General features: G+C 38.5%; 1 protein-coding gene across 1 annotated transcript; it reads right to left on the minus strand.

Moving 5' to 3' along the window:
• Positions 1 to 7727: 7727 nt before the first annotated feature.
• On the minus strand, positions 7728 to 24311 carry LOC132046092 (B3 domain-containing transcription repressor VAL1-like). The gene is made up of 14 exons (XM_059436637.1): positions 23856 to 24311; positions 14395 to 14496; positions 12948 to 13250; positions 12680 to 12873; positions 12441 to 12537; positions 11822 to 11996; positions 11291 to 11367; positions 11119 to 11196; positions 10776 to 11000; positions 10599 to 10648; positions 10074 to 10187; positions 9492 to 9559; positions 7900 to 8388; positions 7728 to 7804 (listed from the first exon to the last, which is right to left on the minus strand). The coding sequence occupies exons 1-14, from the start codon at positions 24309 to 24311 to the stop codon at positions 7728 to 7730; spliced, it is 2505 nt and encodes an 834-aa protein (XP_059292620.1).
• Between the last annotated feature and the right edge of the window lie 1062 nt (positions 24312 to 25373).

The raw sequence follows: 25373 nt of genomic DNA on the forward strand, positions 1-25373 counted from the left end.
TTTCATGCCAATAAAAGCATAAGCAATTTATGCCTTAAAATAAAATCGGGTGTCAAAAATCCCAACTTCGTATCCCGGAATAGTCTTGTCCTTAACTTTTCATGGTTAGCTCGGAATGTCTCAACGTACAAAATACGGGATATAACAATATGTAGCAGAAGATTATGCAAAGCTCTATGTTAAAGAGATAGTGCGACTTCATGGTGTTCCAGTATCTATTATCTCAGACAGAGGAACTCAGTTTACGGCTAATTTATAGAAGTCCTTCCAAGAGGGTTTGGGGACTCATGTGAGCCTTAGCACGACATTTCATCCATGGGCGATGGACAAGCCGAGCGTACCATTCGGACCGCTTCGAGGATATGTTACGGGCATGCATGTTAGATTTTGGAGGTAATTGGGAGGATCACTTACCACTCATTGAGTTTGCTTACAATAATAGTTATCATTCTAGCATCCAAATGGCCCCGTATGAGGCTTTATATAGGCGAAAGTGTAGATCCCCAATTGGGTGGTTTGAAGTAGGAGAGACTAAATTGATAGGTCCGGACCTGGTCCAGCAAGCCATAGAAAAAGTTAAGCTCATACAAGATCAGTTATTAGCAGCCCAAAGTCGTCAAAAGTCCTATGCGGATAATCGCCGAAGGGACTTAGAGTTCCAAGTTAAAGATTGGGTATTCTTAAAAGTGTATCCAATGAAGGGCATTATGAGATTTGGCAAAAAGGGGAAGCTTAGTCCCCGGTACATTGGGCCTTATGAAATTGTGCGCAAGGTAGGCAAAGTGGCTTACGAATTAGATCTACCTCCTGATTTGGAATCAGTTCACCCAGTTTTCCATGTCTCGATGCTTCATAAATGTGTTGGAGATCCTACTAGGATCATTCCAGTACATGATGTTCAAGTGACAGAGAAACTGATTTATGAAGAGGTACCCATTGCCATATTAGATTGGCAAGTACGGAGGCTTAGAAACAAAGAAGTGGCCTCAGTTAAAGTTTTGTGGAGAAATAATAACCGAGAAGAGATGACATGGGAAGCGGAAGAAATCATGAAATCCAAATACCCGCACTTATTTCAGCCCCCGGAAGAGGGTCAAGATGAGACATCAAGATCATAAGGTATGTATGTTTTTCTTTTATGCATTTGGGTCGTGTGTGGCCAAATTCTATTGCTATTATGTTGTGGCCCTATGAGGCATTGTTATTATGGGTTGTTGTGACAGGATGGTAGTGCCATATTATAGGGGAAACTCTGGCAAAATTTTTATAGAATCCCCGAGGACTTAACATTCGAGGACGAATGTTCTTAAAGGGGGAAGAATGTTACACCTCAGAAAATTTTCCGTTGATGCACAGTGAATAGGCTAACGAAGAGCACGAAGTATATGGTATTTTGATAAGTAAGGAATGACATTTGATGACCCTAATTAAGATATTAAAGGTATTCGAAGTAAGGGTAGAAAGTTTGCCAAGAGAAGACAAGGCATACGACAAGTATCGGAAGAGATTTACGAGTAACGAGTTAATGATGGCTTAATGATGAATTGGAGAAGAGTTATAACATCCCTTAGATTGTTAATGGGGTGATAAACAAGTGTTAAAAAGGTTCCATAAGGATTGGAGATCAAACGAAGTGACGAGAATAAGATCAGTGAACTGATGGGTAATACGGTCGATTATACGATCCGTATAATGTTATACGGTCCGTATAATGGACTGCAGAACCATCACAGTGAAGGTCCCTCACTGATGGGATTATACGGTCACTTATACGGACCGTATAAATTTATACGGACCGTATAATGTGCCGTATAATGGTCACAGAGACGAGGTGTTGAAGGGTCCATTTCACGGTCACTTATACGGACCGTATAAGTTTATATGGACTGTATAAGTGTCCGTATAATTTCCTGACGGGTCAGATTTTTGAGTTATTAAAAAGGGACCAAGTTCATTATTTCATTTCCATTTTCCACTCCTTCTCTCTAGAACTCTCTAGAACACTTCTCCCACAAAAATTCAAGAGATATTGGTCATTATCTACATCAAACTAAGTGAATAAAGTGTAAGAAACCCATTAAAGTTCATCCAAGACAAGAAATCCAAGTGAAGGTGAAACTAGGGTTTTGCTCAAGTGGGGTGTTTGCACCCAAGGTTCATTCCTACATCATCTAAGGTAAGTTTTATGATATTTCCATATTGTTTAAGGTATTTGAAAGTTACACTTGGATTATATAAGGAAATAGGAAATGGGTCATGAATGTTGGAATAGCGTCACTTTTGAGTAAATGTTTGGATTGAGTTATGATTCTTGATACATTATGATTATAACCATGTTATAAATGATATTGAGAGTATGGAATAGACATTGTATGTGAATGAACGTAATCGTGTGTTATGACCATGAATATGGATGATTGGAAGTGAATTGAGAAGTAAGGATAATGTAGGTGAATAAAGGTTATTGTTATGATGTTGTGAATGTTAGTATTGATGTTTGGGAGTTGATATATGATATGGAGGAAGTCGTATAAATAAAAGAGATGCTGTCCAATTTTCTCTAGCCTTAGTCAAGTATGCTAAGCTATTGATTTTTTAATGTTAGTATGTACTCTAATGAAGGTAGAAACGTGAGCATTGAAGGAGAACGTGCAAGTGATAGAATAGTTGAACGGAAAGGTATGTAAGGCTAACCCTTCTTTCATAAGGCATGGTTCTTTGGCCAAATATCTATTCTTCTGTGAGCCTACAATGTCTTCCAAATGATCCTATCTCTAAAAAGCTACTAAGTTTATGATCCTCGATATGTCACGATTGTACTAAATTCCTTATACGACGAGTATTCCTCTAGGGGTAGATGAAATGAAAGACGATAGTAATGATGTTAAAGATGCTTATGAGCTCATATGTATATGTGCCTATGTATGGCTATTATGAAACCCTGAGCTTATATGGCCGGGTAGAATATAGTAAATATGTGTATATATAATGCGCGCACACCACTGCAGTTGGGTACGGATAACCCTGAGCCTTGGTAGGGCCAGGTATGTATGACACTGAGCCTTGGTAGGGCCAGGTATGTGAAACACCGAACCTTCATGGTCGGGTATGCTATGTAAAGGCTATGTATATGCAATGTATATGATATGTAAACGATATGTATATGATACGAATCTGAGTATGAATGGAAATATGAATACGAACACGAAAATGGATACGAAAGGTAAATGAGTGCGGATACGTATACGGATATGGATGTATGTACACGGATACGCAATAGAAATGGAATGTCCCTATGACAAGCAAGTAAGTGCTATAATGATGATACTATTATCTCCCATCTTATGTCATTTCATATGTTGTCTATTATGCTTTCATATTGATGTTGATCATGCTTTACCTACTCAGTACATTCTTCGTACTAACGTCCTTTTGTTTGTGGACGTTGTGTCATGCCCGCAGGTGGCCAGGGAGACAGACTTGATCCATAGCCTCATTATTCAGGGACTACATAGCGGAGCTCCATTTCATTCGGAGCTACAGCTTTTGGTATAGATTCTTTTGTGTACATATTTATGGGCATGGCGGGGTCCTGTCCCGCCTATATGATATGACATACTCTTCTTAGAGGCTCGTAGACATGTGTATATGGTTAGATGTGTTTGGCCTTGTCGGCCTATATTTTGGGATATTATTTTGTTAAGCCTCGTCGGCTTATGTACATTTATTTGGGCATAGTGCTAATGATGATATAAATGAATTATCGCCCAATGGAATTTGTATGATGATGAATGAAAAGTATGATTTAACTATGTAGCTCACTTAGATGTAATGTGAAAGTATGTTAAGAGGTGCCTGGGTGGGTTAGCATCAGGTGCCCGTCACGGCCCTTCGGTTGGGTCGTGACAAAAGGGGTTAAAGACAAGTAAATCATATTCGATTAGAACCCTGTTTTTTGTAGTTAAACCAAGAAATGTATGTACATGGCATAAAATAAAGAGACAAGAGTTAGAAATATAGTATGAAGCTTATGGTATTTCGAGAGCTCAACAATGGAGTTAGGGTTACAAGTGTAAAGAATGAGATGCCTTATTCCTTCTCCAAGAAGGTATATTTATCTCCACAAATCCAAGACTTTTCAACCTAAAAGTACAATGAAGATGACTACTTCACAGTACAAATGTCCCATCAAACAGTGACCCAAGGCTTGAGACTGACTGACGTCGGATGGGAGTTGGTGGAAGTGCATTCCAGCTGGAAAAGGAGTGATGCCGGAGAGGGAGAGAGATCCCGTGGCAATAGCTATATTGGTTGCCTTGACCATGGACCGGTTCATGTCACACCGAGGAAATATCGGTCCTAGCCATACAGGGGATAACGACTTCGAGGAACCCATTGGGGCATGCCATGGCCATCTTTGCAGGCTCGGGTCTGGCTGAGTTGAGACTTCCATGTGTCAAATTCTGATTGCTCCACCTACCAAGCCCAAATTTCACCCCATACAATTTTTCCTTTTGGCCACACCTCAGTTTTCCAAGAATTTTTTTTTTCTTTTCATGAACATAAAAATGCTTTAGCTCTCAAAACTTGGCCAAACAACTTATTACACCTAATTAACGAAGCAGCCCGTATTAACACATTAATAAATGATGTGTCGCATTAATTGGGACAGAGCAAGTACCTTCCAGTAACAGTGCACTCAGCCTAATATTCTTTCGTTAAACTTAACAATCATTGAGCAAATTATTTTATTTCAAGTGCCACAGTTAGTATAAAACAAAACTACTACTGCCCACACTTATACTACTTTTGAAACTTTTAGGGTGTGTTCAGTATGGAGGAAAGCATTTTCCAGAAAATGTTTTCCAATTTTCTCAGGTTAGTTTGGTCAAAAATTTTAGAAAATATTTTCCTCAAAATTGGGGAAAATGACTTCCCTAATAAAAGTAGGGAAAACAAGTTCATAAGTTCATTCCACCAACCACCCTACCACTCCCAACCCCCACCCATCCCACCACGCCCACCCCCACGCACGACCCCATCCCTCCCCCCTCCCTCCCCCGTCCAAAAATAAATTTTTTTTGGAAAAAAAGTTTTGACATTATTTTTGATCTTTTGCACCCCCCACCAAAACTCCGCACCCTACCCCCCCCCCCCCCCCCAAAAAAATTTTTTTTTTTTTTAAAAAATGTTTTGACTTTTTTTTTTGCACCCCCCACCCCACCTTAAAGACCCTACCCCACCCCGCACCCCCACCCCGTACGCCTCCCCCACAAAAAAAATATTTTTTTTTGAAAAAAAAGGTTTTGACTTTTTTTTTTTTGCACCCCACCCCCGTACCCCTCCCCACAAAACAAAAAATCTTTTTTGAAAAAAAAAAAGTTTTTGACCTTTTTTTTTTTTTTTGCACCCCCACCCCATCCAGTGCCCTACCCCACTCCCCTGCACCCCCCCCTCCCCCAAAAAAAAATTATTTTTTTTTAAAAAAAGGTTTTGACTTTTTTTTTGCACCCCCACCGCACCCAGCACCCTACCCCACCCCTCACCCCCCAACAAAATTTTTTTTTCTAAAAAAAAAAAAAAAAGGTTTTGACTTTTTTTTTTGCACGCCCACCCCACCAGCACCCTACTGCACTCCCACCCCCAACCCCCACAAGAAAATTATTTTTTTTGAAAAAAAGGTTTTGACTTTTTTTTTTTGCACCCCACCCCCCCTACCCCAACCCCGCACCCTCCCCCACAAAAAAAAATTATTTTTTTGAAAAAAAGGTTTTGACTTTTTTTTTGCACCCCACCCCACCAAGCGCCCTACCGCACCCCCACCCGACACCCCCTACCCCCTACAAAAAAATTATTTTTTTTTTGGAAAAAAAGGTTTTGACTTTTTTTTTTGCACCCCCCCCCCCCCGCAAAAAAAATTAATATTTTGGAGGGGGTCATGGGGTATTGGGGGGGGGGGGGGGGGGTGGGTGGTGAAAAGATTTTTTTTTTGGGTAGGGGGTGTCTGGGGGTGTAGAAACCGCATAAAAGACAATAAAAAACTTCAAAAAAAATTGTTGGGGGGGGGGGTTGGTGTGGTATGGGTTCCACGCAAGGGGGAAGGGGGGTGATGGGGGATGTGGTCGTGTAGAAGGGGGTGGGGGCGTAGTAGATATGGGAGTGTGGTGTGGGTGGTGTGGGGGTGGGGGTATGGGGGGGTTGGAGTTGAGTGAGGGTTGGGGTGGGGGTGCAAAAAAAAAAAAAAAATCAAAAGAAATTATTTTTGGAAGGGGTGGGGGCGTAGGTGGGTGGGTGGCAATGGGGGTGTGGGTGGGGTGGGGGTGGGGGTATGGGATTGGGTTGGAGTTGGTGAGACTTGAATGAGTATTTTCCGGAAAAACGTTTTTTATCAACCAAAAGAACATGAGAAAATAAATAAGAAATTCACTTATTTTCCACTATTCAAACGAACATGAGAAAATAAATGAAAATTCACTTATTTTCTAGGAAAACATTTTCCTTGGAAAACATTTTACTTCATACCGAACACACCCAAAATATAAAACAAAATTATTACCGCTCACACTTACACTACCTTTGTGGATCACTAATCTGAATGAGTAATTACAAATTCCGTTTATGATTATGAATTGCATGTCAATTCTAAGAATCCACAATTGGTTGCAATTTGATGTACAGTGGACTAGAGCTTCACATATTAGGTGTCACATTTGATCCGTTTAGTCATAATTCTCTGCCAATACTCAAGTTGTAAAATCTTTCAAGACAATCAGTTGCGTAGCTGAATAGTATACTGTAGTTCTGTATTAGAGGCCTCAGTATTCTATCATATATTCCTTTAATGAAGAACGAACGCTACTTGACTATATAGGGAGAAGAGCAAATGGTACCATGGCATGGTAAGAGTGAGCATATGCCTAGAATCTAAACCATCTTCTTTTAGTTGTAGTTGTTTTAACAAAAAAAGAACAAAAGAAAGTCCCAAAGAGCGGAATGTTAAACTCCCCGAAATACTATGCGGCGGGCACGGCTCTTAGACCTTTAGTCTGTCGTTGCAACAAAACAGAACATACCCCCCCCCCCCCCCCCCCCCACCCCACACCCCCCCCCCCAATACGAATTATGCTAAGATGTCTGCAGAAAAGTTCCAGACAAGCACCTAGATCATTATGAATTAACAACCTGAGATGCTCCACTCTATTCACGTAAAACCATACTTAGAAAAAACTTGGTAACTGTAGATCATGTCGTATGTGTGAAAAACCAGATAAATATTGCAATTTTAGAATGGAGATGCAATTGGAGACAAGTATACTCCTGGAACTTTGGTTCCCTTGCTTCACTGAATCAGTACACATTAGCAAAACAGTTTTTTCCTTCAAAAGTTACAGATGGGAACCCCATAATTAAGTGAAGGAATGGAGGACAAAATAGGCTCTTCCAACTGTGAGCATCTATAGCATCAACGATGAGGTTGTGAAGCGATATCTTAACAAGGTTCCAAAAATAAAAATGGATATCTGGTGCACTAAGCTCCTACTATGCCGAGGTTTGGGGAAAGGCTCCACATTGGTTCTATCGCATGCAGTCTTACCTTATATATATATGCAAGAGGTGGTTTCTAAGACTTGAACTCCCTGCTCACATGTGCCAAGGCTCCCCTTCCACGGTTCAAAATATATTAAACTAAATAGAGAAGAGAAAAACTAACAGGCCGAGTCAGGATATTACCCATTGCCACCTTTATTCTCCTGTAATTGAGCATCAGCAGTATCAGGATGCTGTCCTTCACTCTCAGCAGTAGCTTGTGAGAGCAAACATTTGCCCAAAGTTTCTAGTCCATTTTGCCTAGATACATTCCCAGTGGAAGATCAGCGGCATTTATAAGAGATGCCATACTTGTACCAGCTGCTGCCTCAGCTAGCATGTCTTCGTCCTCGTTAGGGTGACAGTTAAGGTCCAACTTTCCCTTCCCAGCTCCAACTTCCTCCATCTGATCCCCGTTCGAATTTTTTTCATTTTCAGAATGACTAGTTTGCATCAATTCAGCTCCATCAGCTGCTAATCCATCTTTAGGCGGAACGTGATCCTTTGCCTGTGCAAGTTCCGCCTCTTGTTTTTTCTTCTTACGCAGCATGAGGGTTTTAAATCGGCGCTTGACAGTCAAACAGACGTTGCACGTACACATGGGAGGGTGCTTACCCTTTCCACTTGGAGGTTGAATGCAAACAATACAAGTGCAACCAGGACGATGCCGGGGATGTTTTGTGGTGGCTCCAACTGAAGCCTCACCAATGTTGTCTCCTAAAACAGTAACTGTTGCTAAGGCATCTAATCCACAAGGTTCACAATCTTCATTTTTTTCTGCAATTTTTTGTCTCTGGTGATCTGAAATGAAAAGACAATAAGAGTGAAGGGCATAATCTTTCTACAAGGAAACAACAACCTTTCTATGCCTCGCAAGGATAAGAGAAGAAACTATGTCTCTTTGCAATTTTTGATTGGTAGGAACAAAAATGAGCAAAATATTTTTTCTTTTCTATTAAAAAGAGTCATAGATCCATAGACATAGGAAGTCCACACCACCATGTTTAAGTTATATCCCATCCTGATCCACAACTCATTTGTTTCCTTAAAAAACATTACCTACATAAATGATTTGATGCAGCTACTACTTTTTGGTTCATTTAAAGACATTCATCATAAATTCCGTTTAAAAAGGAGGTGGCAACAAAGAACATTAATACGGCCTAAGTCAAAGACTTCCATACTACCAAAGTAAAATTCAAAATTTTGGCTATAGCAAGAGAGTCTGTAAACATAGGTGATATATGGATCTGCACTGTAACACCGTTTATTTGGCAGCTATTTGGATGAGACAATTGCGGTTGGAGGTCAGTCAATCACAATAAAAAGGCAAAAACCAAGGAGAAACCGCTCAGTACAGTTTTTATTGGATCTTCAAGGTTTTGGTGCTAGATCTGAACTAATAACTAATACCTTAAACATGAATGCAAACAGGAGCTTCTACCATTGGCCAAGAGAGAAAAAAATGCCGTGAACTCTCTTCCTGGCAAAGACTGTATATAGAAAACGCAGCAAGAGTGAGGTGTGGTATGCCTACTCCGGCAAAGCACACCGTAGGGAGGATCTATGCAAGAGCGTGCAATTTGGTTAAACAGTGAAAGTTCATGTCAGATGTAGAACCCTTATTTTGGGGATCGAGAGATCTCGACTTTTAATATGCTTTTAAGCAATAACAGATTCTATATTTTACTAGCAAGTCGTGTTTAATCATTCTTAACCATATATATATATATATATATGTATGTATCAGTCGTCATGAGTATGTGGTTGTTGACACTGTATTGATGTTCATAGAGAAACTAAAGGATGTCCAACCACTCTTTCTGAGAGAGGAAAAAATAAAAAAGACAAATAAAAGCTGATAGGGTAGAGAGTCTCTTAAATAACGAGAAAAGATACAATACCCTTACTGACTCTAAAGAAAGCTTCCAGTTCGTTTGCATTAATATCATCAGGAGCAGAACAAGAACATCTGTGAACAAAAATGTCAGCAGAAAGGGGTAAAATAACTGTATCCTTTCTTCATATCTTATTTAGTAAATAAGTATACGTAAAGGTTTATATCGGTTTGCAGAGCCCCTGCCAACACAAAACAGAAAAAAAAAATGATGGAAAAATCACAGGGCAACGCACATTAGAACATGACATCTTGGATAACTGGACACGTTCAAAAGAAATTAAAGGTCTAACGCCAACTTAGCCCAGCAAGCACAGATTGCCAATATTATTATGAGAAGACCAAAATAGAATTCCACAAAAAAAATTGTTAAATCCACATTTTTCTCAAATTGAGATTGGTGCAGGGCTTCAACACGGAGTTATGGTTCACCTATTAAAAAACTTCACCATCTGGGAAAGTAGAAAAATATTTCTTAATTTCAGAATATTTCTTAATTTCAGCAATGTGATATTTATCAATGAGAATCATATTACAAACTTAAATAGTAACAATCCAAAAAGGAAGATGGTCAGAGCCTGCTACAAACCTATTTGAGTCCCACATGTTGTCCCAACAACTCCACTTAGGAGGAAGGAGAACATGCACAGGCAATCTACGCCATTTGGAGCAGCTGTCACATTGAGCCCATTGTTCCTGGCCCCTGTACAAGGGTACTAAAAACATTTAGCAATATTCATAGCTCATTGAACTCCAACAACAAAAAGTCTTGCAGTTTCCAGCAGTGAAATAAGTTCAGTCATTTCCTATAATGGCAGCTTTGATACGAGGCAAAAGCAGAGGTGAACATTATTGAAAAAGCACATAGTTTCTGTCTTGATCTTTTCAGGTTCTAAATCCTCCAATATACATGGAGAAAAATAGACAAACAATGAGGCTAAATGTAGTCCAAAGGTATAATAAAAAAGCTTTCTGAATATGGAATAAACTTTCTCAATAGGCTAAGCATCATATAGTTTCCCATGTGGCCGTTGTCTGGACAAATAGATAAATGAACATCATAGGGAACTGCGGATGAATTTCACAATCAATGTTGTCAAGAGTCTTCTCTTACCCACAAGGTCGAGCAGTAAATATTGTCTGCTTTCCAAACACCGGTGGTTCCTATAGTTTAAAAAAAACAATAAGTTTTCATTTACTGCTCTCTATCATGACGGAATAAAAAATGAAGAAAAATAAAATTGTAAGAAACAAAAGTTAGTTTGATACAAAGTACACTGCTTTGACCTACCTCATACGCCTCAAGTTCACAGTCCTCAATGACAACAATGTCCAGCTGGGCAGTTGGAGTTGCACGGAGCAATTCTTGTGATTCTTCCAACGTGATCCTAAGCTCCATTGCATCATCAGCATGCATGAGAAGCCTCTTATGTCTGGACCCGATGTTTCCAGACTTTTTCTTCTCAGAAACCGGCACTTGTCGGTGCACAAAATCATCACTGATCCTGCCTCCATTCTTTTTATGTTTTGCAAAAGCAAAGAGTTTGCATCAAGGAAAAAGTAGAATCAACGCAGCAAGCATGTCACATTACTAGCTTTCTCAAAAGACCTAGAAGGCTAAACTAGCTACTCACAGTAAGGTTTTCAGTTGTGCCATTAAATGAAGTGTCCCCCAAGCCCCTACCATCGGGAAGGTGTGAGGACTGAGGATCCTTGATTGCAATTGACAAGAGGAGATATAGTTAGTCAATAAGATAATAACTGAAAATGAAACTGAGGATGGAAAACAAATTATATTTAACTAACCTGTGTATCAACATTGTTTGTTTCCTTCCGAAAGCACATAACAAGCTTTCCTCCAGGATCAATTCGACTGAATGTCACTGAAATAATATACCACAATTAGTTGTTATAATTAAAAATCACTAACAAATTCCAGGTACACGGTCTACTGGTGAGTCAAATGAAAAATAAATGATCATGTAAAGAAAGATACAGAGCAATTTGTGCCAAAGACTGGAATATCATATATCTGACAGATGTACCAAATCCACAGATCTCATATTATTGTTCCATCATTTATAGTGTTGAGAAATTATCAACTTCATCAAGTTTAAAACAAAAGTCTGACAAAAAAAATAGATGTAGTGAGCTAGTATTAGTATTACAAGATTATCCTGATTTTGGAAGGAAAAAGAAAAAGAAAAAAAGAAGCATTCAAGGAGGTCATATCAAGTGCAGAATCATTGATGCACAAAAAAAGAAGATAAAGTTGCAGCACAATAAAAGCCAAGGGGGAAAAAGGACATTAAAGAAACTCAAGCATGAGAAACTTACTAGTATCACCAGATTGCAATTGCATGTTTTGAATGCAAGGGGTGACACCCTCCAGAACATACATCCGACTGTTGTTATTTGGCCAAAATCTGAACTGAAATGTCCACTCTTTGCCCTTCATATCCTGAATCCTTATTGGTACACCGTCTGATTGGTTGATAGGAGGAAAGTATGCCTGCTTAAGATTTGGAATTCATAAAGCATAAATAAGATGTGCCCAAATTTAACCAATAGCAACCATAAAGGTAAGAGGCAAGATATATTATCCTCCCTTTACCTCAAAACAAGTTTCCTACTTTGCTTCCCCAGGGTCAAAGAAATGATCTTCGACTAGAAAGATTTTTTTTTTTTTTTTTTTGATAACCAAAGAAATTAACTAGAAAGATTTTTAAGTAGATTTTCTCAACGTTCTACCAGAAATATTGCAACTTCTAGAATTTTTTATACAGTGCATTACTTGAAAAAAAAAAAAAACCCCAACAGATGAAGTAATCTAAACCCCATTTAATTCCAGAATTGGGAAAATTGACCTTCAATAGCCTAAATAAGTCTATCAAATTGGGACAAGGGTAATAGTAGGAACTTCATAAATCATGAAATCTTAAGAGTCAAGTCTTACTTCAGCACATGCTTTGGGGAGGACCAGACGGCCAATTCGACCAGCATCGCTTGCACTTAGGACCTTCTCGAACAGTGGTACTATAGTGGACTTCAAGCTTAAAATAGAAGTCAAAGCAAATCTAAGTGATACCAAGCTGAAGAGGTTATAAAAAAATGCCTTAAGTAATGCATGCTAATCATATTATGATGAACTCAAAATTATGCAATAGCGACGATGAGCAGTAAGTACAAGGATACTCTCCAGATAATTGCCGCAATTCTTGATCTGTAATCCTAGGCCAGTACCTAGGCAGTAATTGATTGCGGTCTCCTCGCCCTTCTGCAGGAGGCCTTGCAATCCGTGTCTGTGATGGCAATCCTTTGTTTGACTCAGAACCCAAATTGGGACTAGGTTTGGGGGCCTTGGGCAACATGTGGCGCGTCCTTAGCCTCTGTTCAAAGGGAGTAATTTTTCATGTTCAACACCTCCACCAGGAAAAGATAATACTGCGCTTGAACAACCTACAGGATTACTCAAAGAGAAATCTAGTGATAGCTGATTGGTCGTGTCGTGCATATCTTTAACCCCTTGGTCTGGTCCGCAAAATAGAGAAGCTATAGACTGCTTGTTGAGATTTGAAAAGCATGTGCTAACATCACCGGTTGGCAGCACCTTCTCTTGTTTAGGTTTCCCAAGAGACACATTATTCTCATCCTTTTTACTTTGAAAGGGTTGACCAGGCCCACTAATCTCCATTGTCATGTTCACTGTTGGAACCCTTCCTTTCTCAAAATTGTTTTTATCTAGTCCATTTTCCACATGAAGTGGCTGTATAAAATTGGTTCCCAAGGTGCTATTACAAAAACCATTAGCAGGTACTTGCCAAAATATTTATATAATGGTAACACTCAAAATATGTCCAGGAATTACAACCAAAATTTCTCAAGGACTGCAATAATTAGTATACACAAGGTGCTGATATATATTGAAGAGAGACCCGAACAACTCTTATTAGAAAAGTAAAACGAACTAAGAGAGAAATGTGAACAAATGGTGACAAAATACTGAAAGAGGCATTAAATTCTAGGAAATGAATAAAATCAATCAATCAAATAATCAAATACACCTCCATCTCAAACTAGTTGAGTCCTACTATGTGGATCTTCTATATCCATTCCGGCCTATTCGGGCCCTTTCATACAGATATGAACTTCAGAAATGAAAGCAAATGTGTAAATGAATAGAAAATGCTGAAAAGGAAAAATTACAAAATATATGCCATCCCATTTTCTTGACTGGCATCTAATTATTATAAATTTACTCGAACATTTTTCTTAAAGAATATATTTTTGCTACAAAGAATAATATACATGAACTATGACTTATTTACTCTCTGCTTTATGGTGATATCTCTTTTAACAAACTACTTTTTTTTTTCAATTATTATTTTAATCATGAATCTACTTCCTCCAATGTCATAATACATTCTTTCTTTACTTAATCTCTACGCTCGTAAGACATGAGCAACCAAGTAAAATGGAGCACTATACTTGCCAATGAGGCATAATACTAGTTGACAAGGATAAAGGACTTCATGTTGACAATAGTAAGCTTCAGTAATTGATATGTTTTGTGTTCGTCCATCCTCATATTGTGAGTAATTGTTTTTCAAAATGTAATTGCCATTTGCTAAAGGTGTAAATTCCATACTCATTGTAATTTTGCAGCATGTGAAGAACAGTACTTCCACTACTTCAGAAGAAGTAAGACAGATTTTTATCAACAAGGCGAAAACGCAAACATAATTACAAAATATTATACATCATAATATTCTTATTAGATTGAAAATAATTATATATCACAACAAAATATATTAGACTAAATGTCAAATGCATCAGACGAGCACCCAAACCAGTGCCGTATGCCATATACGTTACATGGACATGATAACCTAAATTTAGTGCTCCTGCACCATATTTAGCCATCTACAACCATCTTTACCATATACAGGATCTGCAGAATCAAAGAGCTGGATAATAGCTGCATATCTTCCAATTTTTCTAGCATAGACATGCTGTAAAATCACACACAAGATTTAACGTAAAAGCAAGATGAAATAAAACATAGAATAAACAATAGACTTGAGACAATGTCCCTTCATCGAATACTCGATCAACTACAACTCAGCATAATTTTCCAAGAACATGACTAATGAAGAATAATCAGATGCATTTTAAAATATTATGTAACAGGCTTGCGTTCTTGCAGATATCAGCAAAACAGAGATAAATATTCCTCCCGTTGGTCCAATTATTAAAATTATTATTATTTATCAGTATTTTGATAAAGTAATAAGCTTTATTGATGTAATGGGGAAATTCCTGTATACAAATGGCTCATTGGACCAATTATAAAAGGGAGAAAAACGAAGAAAATGATATTAAGAAGATCAGCTTTCATATCTCAACCACATGTATGGCAGTGGCACTTGTGTTACACCTCGTAGTCTTGTACGTTAAGACTCGTTAGAAGCTAGCTGTGTAATTGTGGGTACTAGAGTACCTTCTAGGATATATGAGAGTATATGCGCCTATTTTATGGTTATGAGAGTTTAAGATCATGTATGAGAAGTATCGAAAGGATTGGAAGTCGAATGGGTGAAATTGGACGAACTGGCCAAAATTGCCCTTCGCGTCCGCGATGGAGCCTCGCCTTCACGATGGCCACGGAAAATCCCAGACCATCGCGTTCGCGAGAGGACCTCGCGTTCGCGAAGGTCAATTATTAAGTCGGTTTCCACCGACTTCCACACCCTATATAAGGGCCAAGACCCTCATTTTTGCCCCAAATTAATTTCCAAAAAGCTCAGCACATAGATAGGGGTATTTGTGTCATAAAAAGTGAGGAATTGGAGTGCTTTTGAGTAGCGGAGCATTAATCGAAGTGCTTTTGAGTAGCGGAGCATTAATCGAGGCTCGGGTACCGCATAGTTGTAATTATAGTATCGTTTGGTGGTGGATTTTGGCTTGGATTCAAAGTAGCTGTCACGACCCAACCCCGTAGCCCGTGACTAGTGCCCGAGCTGGGCACCCAAACACAATCATTAATCCGAATCACATACAGATAGCTTATACGGACACAAATATCAAACACTGTCTCAGATTATATCAAACTGTCGCAAACACATCTCAAACACAATCATATATATATCAAAAGCCGGCAAGGCTATCAAATGGCCCAAACACAATCATTAATCCGAATCACATACAGATAGCTTATACGGACACAAATATCAAACACTGTCTCAGATTATATCAAACTGTCGCAAACACATCTCAAACACAACCATATATATATCAGAAGCCGGCAAGGCTATCAAATGGCGCAACGGCCCAAAACATGTACAAATGCAAGCCGACAAGGCTGCCACGGCGAATGGGATCGCCCAGAACATATAACATACAAACACACCTGTACAGAATGGGCATAACCCACATTCATGTCTACAGACCTCTAAACAGACAAACAGAATTATATGACGGGACAGGGCCCCGCCGTACCCCTGAACCAACTCATACGTATGCATCGAACGAACATATACCAAAATGTGGGCTCCGGAATAAGGGGAGCACTCCAAACGACGAAAGGGTGTCCTGGGCGGCGGATCACCGAACCGTACGTACGTACTGCGGACATGAAACGCGGCCGAAGAAAGGGGTCGTACGAAATATGTGCGAGTATGCAAAGCAGAAGATATAGTAAACAAATCTGAATCATAGTCGAAACGAAGTACAGAAAGTAAATGCATTTCCAAAATATCAAAATGTTTACTTTCAAAATACAAATCATGCATAGGGCTCAGAAAATATGGTCGCGCCCGTCGATGGCGCCATAACACAAGATAACACCGAAAGTTTCAAATCTCCGTATCCCCCGTCACACATCATAACACAACATAACGCCATACACAAGATAACACCAAATATAAAGCGGAACCGGCCCCTCTAGCCGAGGGGCTCGGCGAACCATAACACAAGATAACACCGGAGTATAACAAAGTGCGCACGACAACAACCGGCCGGGACCCGGCGAAAGATACAACAGAATGCACGAGCAGAGTCGTGAGTAACCATATGTATAAAATCATTATCATAGACTCAGAAAAAAAAAATGATCATACTTGGAAATCGGAATAATAGTCGAACCAAATTCTTTCAAAAGTCATCAGGATTACAAAAAGAAGAGTCGCGGGACCCACGGACGGGTGTTGACCGGCCGGGCCCGCCTATGAAAAACATACTCATCATACGCCATACAACCTCCTACGAACATATCGAGGCAATCCGAGCCTTTCTGTGAAAGATACAGGCGTTCGTAGTTACAGAATTCTTTAAAGACAGCTTTTTATGCAACATTTGAAAATCAAATATTCCAAAGACATAAGGGCCAATATTTCATCATATCAACGAATTCCAAGAAACAAATAAGAGTCATACACATGCTCGGATTGCGAGAATAGAATTTCCTCGAGGCTCGTGTCATAGCCTATTTGTAGCTAAGGCATGCCAAAAGAAGGAAAGGTTTGAGCTTTACATACCTCGAACGCTCTCAAAGCTACTCCAACTCAAGCTAATCTCAACCTACGCCTCGGGCTCCCCAAGGTCTACAAATACGTCAACGGATATCAAATATTAGCTATAAACGTTTAGGCATTTAATTCCAAACTAGCAGTTAATTCTACAGAAATTTGGGCAGCATTTCCCCTGTAAATAGGCCAACCCCGAGAATTTAACTCGGCCAAATCAACAACAACAACCAACCTAGCAACATCAATAATCAATCCGAAAGGCAATATAACATTAGTAACTCTTTTTTACATCATTCAACAACTTTCAATATATTCTATTCAACGGCTTACATTCAAGCCAACATCAACGCTCATACATTCCAATACTAACCCGAACCCATACCAACGATATTCAAAGACATCTTAAACAATTGCTCCAATTTACCCGAAAATAGTCCCCAAACCCGAGAACCCATCCATAACACATCCCTCACTTCCAAATCATGATTTGCACCAACAATCCACACTCTAACAATGTCATTCTCATAAATATACAAATTACATTAATTACACATAATTCTCCAAATCAGCCCATACAATTACAACATCAATCTTGAGTCATTAAACTCTCATTTCCAACATAGAATCCACATAACAACAACAACTAAAACACTAGGCAATATTAATTCATTCTTTGCCACACTACATGACCCATATTCGGCCAACACTACACATGCACATATTGATGATTCTCATTCATTTCTTCACACTACACAACTAAACATGCTACATAAAATTGATTCGTCACTTCAACACAACACACACACTTACACGGCCATACCTCACACACACGGCCTCAACTCCAACATACCATATTTCATGAATTTCATCCATATTAACATACTACAACATGCATACATCATTCATAACACATAAAACATGATTAAATCTTACCTTTCTTCTTCAACTTCACAAATAGGCTAGGGTTAGCTAGGATGAAAACTAGCGGTTTGATCGCTCCAACAACACTTCCACGTTACTTAGGGACCTCCAATTAGTGGATTTGCACCAAGGAAATATTTTTGGGATGGCTAAAATTGGACTTCAATTTTCAAGGTCTTGGCCGAGAGCCTCCTTTTTTTCATCCAAGGTTCTTGTTTTTTTTTCTAAGTGTTGAATGAAGATGGATGACTTAGAAGTCATCTTTTATGTTCCCATATGAATTATACATGTGTCCATGGCCCACACATGTGTTGGACCAATTAAAATTGGCCACAACATGTGTGGGAGCCACCTCCCATTCACACGGCCAAAGGGCCAAAAATTGCATGATTTGCAACTTCCAATTATATCACTTTTGGTCCCAAATTTTCCTAAATGTTCCATGGCAACAAATTCATGAACAACTTATGTCTCAAAATAAAATCAAAGGTCAAAAGTCTCGACTTTGCATCCCGGAATGGTTTTGTCTCTAACTTATCATAGTTAAACCGGATTGTCCCAATGTACAAAATACGGGATATAACAGTAGCTATTGAAGATATTGCGCTTCTAGCGAGAATAAGGTATGGATCTCTCTTTATCGATAGTGATTTCGATTTATTTACGAAAATAGAGCTATTAAATAATCGTATAACGAATTTGTGGGTTGAAAAATTGGGTAAACATCGCGTGAGATGTTTTAGGGAGTATTTTGGTATGGATGATGATGTTGTTAGCATTAGAGTTGTTGTTGCGTGGTTGTTGGTATTGTGATTTCGGGCTAGGGATATAAACAGGAGAGATGCTGCCCGAATTTCGGCAGATTCTAAAGAAGTCTAATTTAAAGACTTGAGATAGGTATGTGTCGATAAGTCTAACGGTAGTATAATTTCTCTTGAATGTAGATTTACAAGTTCGGGAGAATAAGCGATAATTAGTAGGAGATCAATCAGGTATGTTAAGGCTATTTCTTTTCTTTTCTTTTCATTGGCATGATTCCTACTACTGAGACATTTTTGACTACTCGCACAGAGATGTGCTATTCATGAAGATTATAGTTGGGTTTCCATAACCCGATTGTAGTGCTCCTCTCTAGTTAAGATCAAGTACAAGAATGGTCGAGTTATATAAGATGATTGAATGTCAGGAGTTATAATTAGTATATATGTTGCTTATAGGCTATTATGTTGCTTTCGAATTATCGTTATATGGAGTTATTACCCGGCCAATGAGCCGTGGAGTTAATACCCAGCCTATGAGCCGTGGAGTTATTACCTGGCCTATGAGTCCTGGAGTTATTACCTGACCTACGGGTCATGGAGTTGATTATACCTGGCCTATGAGTCCTGGAGTTATCTATGCCTGACCCTCGGGTCACGGAGTTATATCTACATAGTTGTGTTATCTTGCCTCTAACGAAAGGCAACCTAGGCAGAGTACTTCTAGATGTTTTCTTGAAATATCCAGAGCATAGCCTATTATTTCATTTCAGTTGTTACGCCTTACATATTCGGTACATTATTCTTACTGACGTCCCTTTGTCTAGGGGCGCTGCATTCATGCCTGCAGGTACAAAGCGGCAGTCCGACAAAGCACCCCAGTAGACAGGATCGGATATCAGCCGTTGGTGAGCTCCCTTTTTGTTCGGAGTTTCCAGGTCCTTGGAGTCTCTCCTTGATTTTTGATTGTATGGTACAGTCACATTGCTCCTAGAGGCTTGTAGACGAGTCCTATGCCTAGTATGTCAGTTTGATAGCCTTGTCGGCTTGTATATGTCTGTTGGATATATAAAGCAGCCTCCTCAGCTTGCTCAGTTATATATATATTTTGGATGTGTATGCCCATTTCAGACAAGATAGTCGTTATTTATATATATCTCCAGATTAGACATTATCAGTTTAAGTTAGGGATCACTCCCCAGAGTTTCAGATTTATAGTGGTTCGCTCGAGCCTCGTTTGGCTTCGGGTGCCGGTCACGTCACTCCGGAGTTGGGGCGTGACAACTTGTTCCACCAATAACGGTTCCTAAAAGATTTGTACATAGTTGGATCATTTCACAAATGAATTGGATAAAGGAAGGAGAAAGAAGAACCTGCATTGGTCTCACGGAATGACCATCCAAATGCCTTGCACAGCTTATACATCCTACACCTCCAAAATCTAAGTACTCATTCAAATATTTTGAAGCAATGCACCCACAGTGTAGATGCTACCAGACCATAGGCATGTTGCTCCCAACGCACACGCAAGTATACGCGGTCGTACAAGTAATATAGACTTTTTAAGTCCAGATATCGATCCCACAGAGACTTATAATTAACTATTTATCAAATTAAACTAATTCTAATTATCTAAAGAAGAAATAAAATCCAAATTATATTTGTAAACTAATTAAAAATAAAAGAAAACAAATAATGAACTTCAACCAAGAAAGAGCAATTTTTTATCGGAGAAGAGATAGATCTAGGGCTATGACCACTAACAATCCAATTGAGTTTTCAAATCGTTCTACCTATGGGTTACTAGTTGACGGGTTAATTGTAACTTTATGATATTCTCTCGAACTACTCACAAGCCTGTAGATGTTACTATAACGCCTATATCTCTATAGTCGTCAGAGGTAACAAGAACGCATTTATTTCTCGGTATTCAACTAAATAGGGCTAAAGGGTATATCTCTATCCTTAGTAGCGAAACGATTAAATCGAACAAACTCTATTTATTCTTATTACGTACGTGAATTCCCTTTCTCAAGTCCAATTCCCGCACTACGTATAGTGTTCAATTAGTGATCAAGTAATTAAATAATTAAGCACAAGAATAAATAAATAACCCAAAGATATAAAATCAATAGATAGAAACGATAATCAAACGTCAACTTTCATATTTTTGCCAAAGCCCTAGAACTAAAGAGTTTAGCTCCACATAGACATGGAGGAAAAACAACAAATCATCCGAATAAAAATATCAAAATAAGTGTTACAGAGAAGAGAAGATAAAACCCTGTAACTATGGCCTTCACGGCGGCTCCAAGCTCTCTCTAGGTCCAAAGTTATGAACTAAGGGTTTCAAGCTATCCAAAGTTCTGTAAAAACCCTGTAGAATATGTATTTATAAGGTACCAAAAGGCTTGGGCTTTTTAAAAACCAAATCCAACTCGGACTGGGAAAAATTAACGGGCTCGCGTTACACCCGCATCGCAGGTGCAACGCGGAATGACCAGAAAAATAAGATTCAGAGACTTGCTTTTGTCGTTGCGCGCGAGCACATTCTTTGCCTGTGTGCACGTTTCTTCACTCAATTTCAATTGTTTATACTTCTTTGCTTTCTTCAAATTGTTATTCTTCTCTTTCATTTGGTCCAATCATTAGTCATCATTCCCTAATCATAGGCCACTAATTCTTGTCCCCTTTTTTTCCGATCCTTTTCACTTCTTTTCTTTTTCTCCCGCATTTTATTCAATTTTGCTCCAAATCTCATCATTTTTACACCACTTTATGCCTACTTAGTAAAAATATAGTATTAAGCACAAAGCAATATAATTTATACTCAAAAGACAATTAAAAGTATTAAAATGTGCGGCAACTAATAGCTAAATATATGCAATTTATGGCCGAACATCACCACCCCACACTTAGACTCTTGCTCGTCCTCGAGTAAGCATTAAAACCACTCTCAATAAATCAAGCCTAAGATCACCACCACTTTGGTTGATACCAACAATTAGGCCATATAGCAAATCAGAACATCAAATTTACACTTCCTGATCATCATGCAAGATATATAAATCAACAAACTTCTAACCTCCCAATCTCAAAGATGGACTCTAACTCATCAAATTTAAGCTCGCTCACCTACTCTGTCAAAGGAATTTAATAACATCACCTATCTATCATGAAACAAATGCCCTCACAAGAAAAAATAGTCCACACACTCAAATCAAAGAATCGAATGTAAATTAAGGACTTAGCATCAAAGCACAACTCTCACGCTCACAAAGAAATTCACATGCATGCACAAAGAACCATAGGCTTGCTCATTGTGTACATCTCTACTAATTAAGTGTGCTTGTATAGAATCAAATAGGACTTTAATGGGTTGTAATGTTGGCAAGGGGACGGGTAGGAAAACTATAAAATAGTGACTTACACTTCCCTAAGCACTTTGCAATTTTAGAATTCATCACCCATTATTTTCATCTTTTCACTTTGTTTTTCAGCCCTCTCTTCATCAATTATCTCAGTAGAAATATTCATCATATCAAGAACGCTTCAATTTTTTTTTTCAAGCAATTTTTCTCCTTTTTTCACATTCTTTCTAAGAGGGCCTTTTCATCACTTTGCAGTTTATCATTGGTCACCATTTTTTCACTTGACCATCCCCTTTCTTCAGATTTAACAATTATATCACAGTCTATGCTACAGTGCTCAAGGAAGCAGGGTGCAAAAACCAGGGATTCAAACAAAAGGATCAAGGCAAAAATATGGCTAACAAACGGAAGGCTGCAAGCTCAAAGGGCTAACTAGTGGTATAATTTCTGAAAAGGCTAAAATTCACAAGACATATCAAAGAAAGCCTATTATCATCTTCTAAATAGAGCAACACTTTTTATTTCGCTTCAATAACATGCAGGGCAAGTTCTAGACTAAGATGCAAAACATGGAATATGTGCAAGAAATCCTCACCACACATGGCACAAGTCTCAATCAAGATGAATCAATTCTATTCTAGGACAGATAGGATCATGACGAACTACACAATAAGAATAAGCTATATACAGAGTCGAACCATGAGTTAGGTGTCGAAAGTTGCTATCTTTTTTTTTTTTTTTCATTACTCAAGCACTCACAGGAAAGTATTACTCAAGCTCAGGCCTAAATATGCTAGTATCAAACAAGTCACAAGGTCTTTCTTCTCTCTCCTTTACTACTCCTAAAAAAACTAATCCTAAAAATAAAAAAAATTACCCGGTTCAAAGGCCCCCCCTCGGGAAAGAACCGAGGCCATAAGAAAACCCAAGGGGTGGATGATGAATGCCACTAATGAGGGACTTAAGAAGTTACTAAAGAAAATCAAAGAAAATAAAAAAACTTTTTCGAATTTTTCCTTTTTTTTTTCTTTTTTTTTACACTAAGACTCAAAACTAATAATAATAATAATAATAATAATAATAATAATAATAATAATAATAATTAAAAAATTAAAAAAAAATCCTAAGGCATATTAAATCATCATCCTCAGCCTTCCCAGGGACGTATTTCCCACCCCACACTTCAAATCATGCAATGCCCTCAGTGCATATAGATGGAAAAATTAAAAACTAATAAAGCAAGAAATACTCTCTGCGGCCCTCTGGGGCCTAGCTAGCAACATGCTCTCATCATTAAGGGTCGGCACGACCCCACACTTAAGCTCAAACATGCTCCTCGACCTTTCAACTTTGGGTACTCGGACTTCCCCCTAATACGCAAAACAAAAACAAAACAAAACAAAACAAAACGTGACACTATAAAAATAAAAATCTATAATTATTACACATTGGGTTGCCTCCCAATAAGCGCCTTAGTTAACGTCGTGGCACGACGTGAATCAACTTCACCACTTTTCCCTCCACTTTGAGGATATGAATTGCGCCCTAATTTTGCATCAAATTTTTCTCGCTCCCGGGGCGGCGGTGTGAAAATAAAAGAACCAAGCAATAGGTGTCGCATCTTGCACTTCTTGGGCCTTAAGTGAGGAATGTGATTTTGTCTCTTTGGTGTGGCAAATTTCAGGATGTAAGGCTCTTATTCCTCATCTATACACATCTTCACCGGCGTGGAGGGCTCGATTTTCATGTCGCCAACCAAACATAATGTAGAAAAATGTTTAGAATGAGGACCAACACGCCCCAACTCTAAAACTGCATTATTTCTGACATTCTCACTTTTGTACACTTCCTCAACATAGGCATCATCAACAAGGATCTGATCGAATGGTTGGAATTCCTCTATTTGCTCCACAAGTTGGCCAGTATCCATAACAATTGGTGGTTGGGCATCAGACACCTCAACTTTTTTATTTATTTGAGCCTGCAAGTCATAGATGTCTGAGCCAAATTGGTCTATCTCTTGTCCGAGCTTTGTTCTTTCTTCCATGAAGTATGTCATGTCACTTATAATTTCATCAAGATAATCCCCCCATACATCTAATCGGTGAGCTCGAACCAAAAGCCAAGTATCACTCACAACATCCACTTTGTAAAAATCACTTGAGAGACTAGAACAACACTTAGGACACTCTTTCCACTGACCACCACCGGTTACAAAAGTTCCATCATAGAATTTAGAAGGGTCACACATCACATCCCGTATGCGCCAAATTTTAGAACAATTTTCCCATAAGTGGGGTCCTCCAAAAAGTGCACAAAAATCATTAAAACATGAATACCCAACATTCGATAAATTTTCGTTCAAAGATGCCATGTCAAGAAGAATACCAGAATATTAAACAAAAAAAATAATAAATTGAATAGACAAAAATAAAAGTCTAATCTAGATAAAAAAATTAATTTCTAAGTCCCCGGCAATGGCGCCAAAAACTTGTTGCTCCCAAACGCACAAGCAAGTATACGCGGTCGTACAAGTAATATAGACTTTTTAAGTCCAGATATCGATCCCACAGAGACTTATAATTAACTATTTATCAAATTAAACTAATGCTAATTATCTAAAGAAGAAATAAAATCCAAATTATATTTGTAAACTAATTAAAAATAAAAGAAAACAAATAATGAACTTCAACCAAGAAAGAGCAAATTTTTATCGGAGAAGAGATAGATCTAGGGCTATGACCACTAACAATCCAGTTGAGTTTTCAAATCGTTCTACCTATGGGTTATTCGTTGACGGGTTAATTGTAACTTTATGATATTCTCTCGAACTACTCACAAGCCTGTAGATGCTACTATAACGCCTATATCTCTATGGTCATCAGAGGTAACAAGAACGCATTTATTTCTCCGTATTCAACTAAGTAGGGCTAAAGGGTATATCTCTATCCTCAGTAGCGAAACGATTAAATCGAACAAACTCTATTTATTCTTATTACGTACGTGAATTTCCTTTCTCAAGTCCAATTCCCGCACCACAGATAGTGTTCAATTAGTGATCAAGTAATTAAACAATTAAGCACAAGAATAAATAAATAATCCAAAGATATAAAATCAATAGATAGAAACGATAATCAAACGTCAACTTTCATGTTTGTGTCAAAGCTCTAGAACTAAAGAGTTTAGCTCCACATAGACATGGAGGAAAAACAACAAATCATCCGAATAAAAATATCAAAATAAGTGTTATAGAGAAAAGAAGATAAAACCCTGTAACTATGGCCTCCACGGCGGCTCCAAGCTCTCTCTAGGT

Source organism: Lycium ferocissimum, unplaced genomic scaffold (assembly GCF_029784015.1).
Source record: "Lycium ferocissimum isolate CSIRO_LF1 unplaced genomic scaffold, AGI_CSIRO_Lferr_CH_V1 ctg9390, whole genome shotgun sequence".
Classification (NCBI taxonomy): Eukaryota; Viridiplantae; Streptophyta; class Magnoliopsida; order Solanales; family Solanaceae; genus Lycium; species Lycium ferocissimum.